Below are 10,000 nucleotides of genomic sequence, written 5' to 3' on the forward strand. Positions count from 1 at the left end.
ACAGCAAACACTTTAGAATGAGGAAATTGAATTAGGTTTGCTGTATTTTGCTGTGTGTGTGTGTGTGTGTGTGTGTGTGTGTGTGTGTGTGTGTGTGTGTGTGTGTGTGTGTGTGTGTGTGTGTGTGTGTGCGCGTGCGTGTCACATTTATTCCTCATCAAAATTACCATTCTAACATAATACCTCCACGGTTTTGATTTCATCCTCGATGTCCTCCTTTCTGCTTGTCTAACGATGTGAAGAGTGTAATTGAAGGACAGTGATGATGCTGATGGAGGTGGTGGTAATGTTAACACTGATACTAGTCTGACTGATCCTTCCAGTGGGGTGTTGTTCTCTACATAGACATCTACCTTAAAGAGCGGATGATGGATTATCGATCTTTAATGGACTGCCATTATCTTTTCATTAGCAATGTTGATTAAATTAAATAATCCTAACTTTCATTTTTTTTGTTCCCATTTTCTTCTTTGTGAGAGACATTGCAGAATGGTAGATGGTAGATACACCATTTACGATCTCAGGTTTGAGTTCTGACTGTAATCTTTCCTCCTTTAGAAATTGTAATTTGCACTCTTATCGACGTGAGAATGAGAACCGTATTGTAATAAATGAGATCTGTCGATAAATAAGATTTCCGTTTGCGGCTACTCCTGGAACCAAACTAATATGGACCGAACCTCACTTTTGACTCGAGAGGGACGTGTGGAAATTGAATTTGAAGAGGAGAAATGTGAGATGTCACTTGTATGATGTCACCATTTCCTAGACTTTTTATTCTGGTCCTAGGTTTATTCTTTTTATTCTGGTCATAGCTTTGCAAACTTTAGACAAACTTAAGACTCACAGACCGCCTTAAATGCTTGGCAACTGAATCACCTAACTGGATACGTACAATAACTGAATCTGTTACCGTGGTGTGTGTGTTCTGTTACCACGATGTGTGTGTTCTGTTACCATGATGTGTGTGTTCTGTTACCGTGGTGTGTGTGTTCTGTTACCGTGGTGTGTGTGCTCTGTTACCATGATGTGTGTTCTGTTACCGTGGTGTGTGTGTTCTGTTACCATGATGCGTGTGTTCTGTTACCATGATGTGTGTGTTCTGTTACCGTGGTGTGTGTGTTCTGTTGCCGTGGTGTGTGTGTTCTGTTACCATGATGTGTGTGTTCTGTTACCATGATGTGTGTGTTCTGTTACCATGATGTGTGTGTTCTGTTACCATGATGTGTGTGTTCTGTTACCATGATGTGTGTGTTCTGTTACCATGATGTGTGTGTTCTGTTACCATGATGTGTGTGTTCTGTTACCGTGGTGTGTGTTATGTTACCTTGGTGTGTGTGTTCTGTTACCATGGTGTGTGTTATGTTACGTGGTGTGTTTGTTCTGTTACCATGGTGTGTGTGTTCTGTTACCATGGTGTGTGTGTTATGTTACCATGGTGTGTGTGTTCTGTTACCATGGTGTGTGTTCTGTTACCATGGTGTGTGTTCTGTTACCATGGTGTGTGTGTTCTGTTACCATGGTGTGTGTTCTGTTACCATGGTGTGTGTGTTCTGTTACCATGGTGTGTGTTATGTTACCGTGGTGTGTGTGTTATGTTACCGTGGTGTTGTGTGTTATGTTACCGTGGTGTGTTTCTGTCAAGCAGGTGAAATGCTGTAAGTACTGGCCGGACGACACAGAGATCTACAGAGACATCAAGGTGACCCTCATAGAGACGCAGCTACTGTCAGAGTACGTCATACGGACCTTCGCTGTCGAGAAGGTGAGACTGCTACTCCGGGTCGGCCGTGAGGGGGGCAGCTGAGGGATTATTTAAGATTCTCTTTGAAGAGGTAGGGTTTCAGATGTTTTCGTAAAATGGGCAGAGACTCTGCTGTCCTAGCTTTAGGGGGAAGCTGGTTCCACCATTGGGGTGCCAGGACAGAAAATAGATTGGGAAGGTTGAACACCAAGCGGGCTGTAGTGTTCTGGATTAGTTACAGTGGTCCAGACAGATGACAAGTACCTGGTTTAGGATGACTACTACTACATTACTACTACTACTACTACACTAATTCTACATTACTACTACTACACTAATTCTACATTACTACTACTACACTACTTCTACATTACTACTACTACTACTACACTAATTCTACATTACTACTACTACACTAATTCTACATTACTACTAATATTATTACACTACTTCTACATTACTACTATTACTACTACACTAATTCTACATTACTACTAATATTATTACACTACTTCTACATTACTACTACTACTACTACACTAATTCTACATTACTACTACTACACTACTTCTACATTACTACTACTACTACTACACTAATTCTACATTACTACTACTACACTAATTCTACATTACTACTAATATTATTACACTACTTCTACATTACTACTACTACTACTACACTAATTCTACATTACTACTACTACACTAATTCTACATTACTACTACTACACTAATTCTACATTACTACTAATATTATTACACTACTTCTACATTACTACTATTACTACTACACTAATTCTACATTACTACTGCTACACTAATTCTACATTACTACTAATATTATTACACTACTTCTACATTACTACTACTACTACTACACTAATTCTACATTACTACTACTACACTAATTCTACATTACTACTACTACTACTACTACACTAATTCTACATTATTACTACTACACTAATTCTACATTACTACAACTACTACACTAATTCTACATTACTACTACTACACTAATTCTACATTACTACTACTACACTACTTCTACATTACTACTACTACTACTACTACACTAATTCTACATGACTACTACTGCACTAATTCTACATTACTACTACTACTACTACACTACTTCTACATTACTACTACTACTACACTACTGCGACCTTACTACTACTACTACTACTACACTAATTCTACATTACTACTACTACACTAATTCTACATTATTACTACTACACTAATTCTACATTACTACTACTACTACTACACTAATTCTACATTACTACTACTACACTAATTCTACATTACTACTACTACACTACTTCTACATTACTACTACTACTACTACACTGATTCTACATTACTACTACTACACTAATTCTACATTACTACTACCACTTCTACACTACTTCTACATTACTACTACTACCACTACACTAATTCTACATTACTACTACTACACTACTGCTACATTACTACTACTACTACACTACTGCTACATTACTACTACTACTACTACTACACTACTGCTGCATTACTACTACTACACTACTTCTACATTACTACTACGACTACTACTGCTACTATTTCTACTACTACACTACTTCTACATTACTACTACTACTACTGCTACATTACTAATACTACTACTACTGCTACATTACTACTACTACACTACTACACTACTTCTGCATTACTACTACTACTACTAATACTACTGCTACTACTACTACTACTACTACTACACTACTTCTACATTACTACTACTACTGCTACTATTACTACTACTACACTACTTCTACATGAATACTACTACACTAATTCTACATTCATTACTACTACTACTACTACTACTACTACACTACTTCTACATTACTACTACTACACTACTTCTACATTACTACTACTTCTACTACTGCTACATTACTACTACTACACTACTTCTGTATTACTACTACTACTACTACTACTACTACTACACTACTTCTGCATTACTACTACTACTGCTACTACTACTACTGCTACTACTACTACTACTACACTACTTCTACATTACTACTACTACACTACTTCTACATTACTACTACTACACTACTTCTACATGAATACTACTACACTAATTCTACATTCATTACTACTACTACTACTACTACTACTACTACTACTACTACTACACTACCTCTGCATTACTACTAATTCTATATAATATTTGTGTCATTCTCTAAACTTTTGGCCATGACTATGTTACTACTGTGTTAAAACTACTACATTATTACATCACTACTACATTAACACTACTACTACTACTACTACTACTACTACTACTACTACTATTACTACTACTACACGACTACTACATTACTACTACTACTACACTAGTTCTACATTACGACTACTACTTATACTACTACTACCACTACACTACTACTATATTACTACCACATTACTATATCACTACTATGTGTTATACCTACCTCTACATTACTTCTACTAATATTACTACATTACTACTATGTTAAAACTACTACATTACTGCTACATTACTACTGTGTTAATACTACTACAGTACTACTACTACTACTACTACTACTACTACTGCTACTACTACATTATTTATTTTACTGCTATTATTACACTACTACTACTACACTACTTCTGCATTACTACTATGTAATACTGCTACATTATGCCATTACTACTATGGTAATACTACTACATTACTGCTGCTACTACTACTACATTACTACTATGTTAACACTACTATTTTGCTACTACATTACTACTATGTTAATACTACTATATTACTACTACCACTACATTAAAACTTTGTTAATACTCCTACATTACTACTATGCTAATACTTCTACAGTACTACTATTACAGTCATGGACAAAAGTTTTGAGAATGACACAAATATACATTTTTCACAAAGTCTGCTACCTCAGTATGATGGAAATTTGCTCTATTCCAGAATGTTATGAAGAGTGATCAGATGAATTGCAATTAATTGCAAAGTCCCTCTTTGCCATGCAAATTAACTGAATCCCCAAAAAACATTTCCACTGCATTTCAGCCCTGCCACAAAAGGACCAGCTGACGTCATGTCAGTGATTCTCTCGTTAACACAGGTGTGAGTGTTGACGAGGACAAGGCTGGAGATCACTCTGTCATGCTGATTGAGTTTGAAAAACAGACTGGAAGCTTCAAAAGGAGGGTGGTGCTTGGTATCATTGTTCTTCCTCTGTCAACCATGGTTACCTTCAAGGAAACACGTGTCGTCATCATTGCTTTGCACAAAAATAGCTTCACAGGAGAGGATATTGCTGCCAGTAAGATTGCACCTAAATCAACCATTTATCGGATCATCAAGAACTTCAAGGAGAGCGGTTCAATTGTTATGAAGAAGAAAGTCCAGCAAGCGCCAGGACCGTCTCCTAAAGTTGATTCAGCTGCGGGATCGGGGCACCACCAGTACAGAGCTTGCTCAGGAATGGATGCAGGCAGGTGTGAGTGCATCTGCATGCTCAGTGAGGCGAAGACTTTTGGAGGATTACCTGTTGTCAAGAAGGGCAGCAAAGAAGCCACTTCTCTCCAGGAAAACATCAGGGACAGACTGATATTCTGCAGAAGGTACAGGGATTGGACTGCTGAGGACTGGGGTAAAGTCATTTCCTCTGATGAATCTCCTTTCCGATTGTTTGGGGCATCCAGAAAAAAGCTTGTCCGGAGAAGACAAGGTGAGCGCTACCATCAGTCCTGTGTCATGCCTACAGTAAAGCATCCTGAGACCATTCATGTGTGGGGTTGCTTCTCAGCCAAGGGAGTGGGCTCACTCACAATTTTGCCTAAGAACACAGCCATGAATAAAGAATGGTACCAACACATCCTCCGAGAGCAACTTCTCCCAAATTCTGACAAACTCCAAGCATTGATTATGCAAGAATGGGCTGCCATCAGTCAGGATGTGGCCCAGAAGTTAATTGACAGCATGCCAAGGTAGATTGCAGAGCTCTTGAAAAAGAAGGGTCAACACTGCAAATATTGACTCTTTGCACCAACTTCATGTAATTGTCAATAAAATCCTTTGACACTTATGAAATGCTTGTAATTATACTTCAGTATCCATAGTAACATCTGACAAAAATATCTAAAGACCCTGAAGCAGCAAACTTTGTGGAAATTAATATTTGTGTCATTCTCTAAACTTTTGGCCATGACTACGTTACTACTGTGTTAAAACTACTACATTATTACATCACTACTACATTAACACTACTACTACTACTACTACTACTACTACTATTACTACTACTACACGACTACTACATTACTACTACTACTACACTAGTTCTACATTACGACTACTACTAATACTACTACTACCACTACACTACTACTATATTACTACTACATTACTATATCACTACTATGTGTTATACCTCTACATCACTTCTACTAATATTACTACATTACTACTATGTTAAAACTACTACATTCATGCTACATTACTACAGTACTACTACTACTACTACTACTACTACTACTACTACTACTACTACTACTACTACATTACTACTGTGTTAATACTACTGCTGCTACTACTACTACTACTACTACTACTACTACTACTACTACTACTACATTACTACTGTGTTAATACTACTACAGTACTACTACTACTACACTACTGCTACTACTACATTATTTATTTTACTGCTATTATTACACTACTACTACTACATTACTGCATTACTACAACAACAACCATACTACTACATTCCTACTACATTATTACTACTACTGCTATATTACTACATTACTACTGCATTACTACTACGAATACATTGCTACATCACTACATTGCTACTACTGCATCACTAGATTACTACTTCTACATTGCTACTATGTTAATACTGCTACATTACTACATAACTACTACTACTACATTACTTTTACTGCATTACTGCTACTGCTACTACATTGCTACATCACCACATTACTACATTATTATTACTACAATGTTAATACTACTACAATACTACTACTAATACTACTACCACCACTACTACTGCTACTACATTACTACTAATACATCGCCAGTACTACAACATTTCTACTAATACATCACACTTACTACTAATACATTGCCATTACTACAACATTTCTACTAATACATCACAATCACTACTAATACATTACCATTACCGCCACATTACTACTACTACATTACCAGTACTACTACATTACCACTAATACATGATTGGTACTACTACATTACTGCTAATGCATTACCATTACTACTAATACATCGCCAGTACTATTACATGACTACTAATACATTGCCATATCACTACTAATACATTACCATTACCGCTACATTATTACTAATACATTACCATTACTACTAATGCATTACCATTACTACAGCATTACTACGGATACATTACCATTACCGCTGCAGTATTACTAATACATTATCATTACTACTAATGCATTACCATTACTACTACATTATTATGGCTACATTACCGTTACTACTACATTACTACTAATACATCGCCCGTACTATTACATGACTACTAATACATTGCCATATCACTACTAATACATTACCATTACCGCTACATTACCGCTACCACATTACCGTTACTACCACATTATTACTAATACATTACCATTACTACTAATGCATTACCATTACTACTACATTAATACGGATACATTACCATTACTACTGCAGTATTACTAATACATTACCATTACTACTAATGCATTATCATTACTACTACATTACTATGGATACATTACCATTACTACTACATTACTATGGATACATTACATTTATTACTACAGTACTACTAATGCATTACCATTACTGCTACATCACTACGGATACATTACCATTACTACAGCTCTGTTCCCATATCCACACTAACAGACTACTTGAGGCTTTTATATTGAACATTTCGTTTGCGAGTGGGGATGTTAAATAGACTAGATTTTCTCGGGCCACAGAGACACTCTTGTTTGAATACCACTTACAAACATGATCCTCTCTCAGGACTAGAGGAAGCAGGCCATGTTAAGCAAACAGAAGATGTAATCGAGAGAGAGCTGGGTGAAGACGCTAATGCTACTCAAACACGTGCTGCAGGAGTTCCAGTCCTCGAGGATACCTGGAACAGTGTATTTTGTGTCTGTCTTTGACCGTCTGTTTTTCTCTTGCCTCCTGTCCTCCTCCAGAGAGGAGCCCATGAGATCCGCGAGATCCGTCAGTTCCACTTCACAGGGTGGCCGGACCACGGGGTGCCCTACCACGCTACTGGCCTCCTGGGCTTTGTACGTAGGGTCAAGGCCAAGACACTCAGCAACGCTGGGCCCATGGTCATCCACTGCAGGTACGATTCTATCCCCTCTTTCTCTGTCTCTCTCTGGGGCCTGGGGCTCTTGCCTGACAACCTGATATCTAATTCTTCCAAACCTGAATGCGAAACTTAAGCTGTCATGGAGAGTATTACTGGCAATTATACATTTGCATACAGTATTTGAAATGTATGTCTCGCAGCTCTCTATCCCTCTATGTCTCTCTCTCTCTGTCTATACATTTTTCAATTCAATTCAAAGGGCTTTATTGGAATGGTAAACATATGTTAACGTTGCAAAAAGCAAGTGAAATAGATAATAAACAAAAGTTAAATAAACCATCAAAACTGAACAGTAAACATTACTCACCTCTCTCTGTATCTCTCTGTGTCTCTCTGTGTCTCTGTGTCTCTCTCTCTCTGTCTCTCTGTCTCTCTGTCGCTCTCTCTCTCTCTCTCTCTCTGTCTCTCTCTCTCTGTGTCTCTCTCTCTCTCTCTCTCTCTCTCTCTGTCTCTCTGTCTCTCTCTCTCTCTGTCTCTCTCTCTCTCTCTCTCTCTGTATCTCTCTGTGTCTCTCTGTGTCTCTGTGTCTCTGTGTCTCTCTCTCTCTCTGTCTCTCTGTCTCTCTGTCTCTCTCTCTCTCTGTCTCTCTCTCTCTCTCTCTCTCTCTGTCTCTCTCTCTCTCTCTCTATGTTGCTCTCTCTCTCTGTGTCTCTCTGTCGCTCTCTCTCTGTGTCTCTGTCGCTCTCTCTCTGTGTCTCTGTTGCTCTCTCTCTGTGTCTCTCTGTTGCTCTCTCTCTCTGTCTCTCTCTGTTGGTCGCTCTCTCTCTGTGTATCTCTCTCTGTGTGTCTGTCTCTCTCTCTCTCTCTCTCTCTCTCTCTCTCTCTCTCTCTCTCTCTCTGTCCCTCTCTCTCTCTCTCTATGTGTCTCTCTATCTGTGTGTCTCTCTGTCTCTCTCTGTCTCTCTCTCTGTGTCTCTCTTTCTATGTCTCTCTGTCGCTCTCTCTTTCTGTGTCTCTCTCTGTCTCTGTTGCTCTCTCTCGCTCTCTCTCTCTGTCTCTCTCTCTCTGTGTCTAACTCTCTGTGTCTCTGTCTCTATAGCGCGGGGGCGGGCCGAACGGGCTGTTTCATAGTGATCGACATCATGCTGGACATGGCAGAGAGAGAGGGCGTGGTGGACATCTATAACTGTGTCAGAGAGCTGCGCTCCAGGAGAGTCAACATGGTGCAGACTGAGGTACAGTACTGACAGACAGACAGACAGACAGACAGACAGACAGGGGGGGGGGGGGGTGGAGCTTGGAGACAGACAGACAGACAGACAGACAGACAGACAGATAGACAGGCAGGCAGACAGACAGACAGACAGAAAAGACAGACAGACAGACAGACAGACAGAAAAGACAGACAGACAGACAGACAGACAGACACACAGACAGACAGACAGACAGACAGACAGACAGACAGACAGACAGACAGAGGTACATCGTTATAACGGGTTGTTTCTACTACTGTCTCTGCCAAGAGGCCCAGGTGCTAGTACCCCCTGCCCCACAAGCACTGAGTTGATGGTTCAAGCCCCACTCTGGTTGTTTCCCTCATTTACAGTAGTAATGCAGGTCACCCATCACATTTACAGTAGTAATGCAGGTCACCCATCTCATTTACAGTAGTAATGCAGGTCACCCATCTCATTTACGGTAGTAATGCAGGTCACCCATCACATTTACAGTAGTAATGCAGGTCACCCATCTCATTTACGGTAGTAATGCAGGTCACCCATCATATTTACAGTAGTAATGCAGGTCACCCATCTCATTTACGGTAGTAATGCAGGTCACACATCTCATTTACAGTAGTAATGCAGGTCACCCATCTCATTTAC

At 39.1% G+C, this 10,000-nt stretch overlaps 1 protein-coding gene across 1 annotated transcript in view; it reads left to right on the plus strand.

Annotated features, from left to right (window-relative positions):
* Nucleotides 1–10,000, plus strand: part of LOC139386493 (receptor-type tyrosine-protein phosphatase mu-like) — a 474,202-nt gene that overhangs the window by 427,467 nt on the left and 36,735 nt on the right. Inside the window, exons 28-30 of the mRNA XM_071132061.1 lie at nt 1,649–1,765; nt 7,996–8,150; nt 9,217–9,352. Coding sequence (XP_070988162.1) covers nt 1,649–1,765; nt 7,996–8,150; nt 9,217–9,352 — 408 coding nt within the window. The remainder of the gene's footprint in view (nt 1–1,648; nt 1,766–7,995; nt 8,151–9,216; nt 9,353–10,000) is intronic.

Source organism: Oncorhynchus clarkii, chromosome 28 (genome assembly GCF_045791955.1).
Source record: "Oncorhynchus clarkii lewisi isolate Uvic-CL-2024 chromosome 28, UVic_Ocla_1.0, whole genome shotgun sequence".
Classification (NCBI taxonomy): domain Eukaryota; kingdom Metazoa; phylum Chordata; class Actinopteri; order Salmoniformes; family Salmonidae; genus Oncorhynchus; species Oncorhynchus clarkii.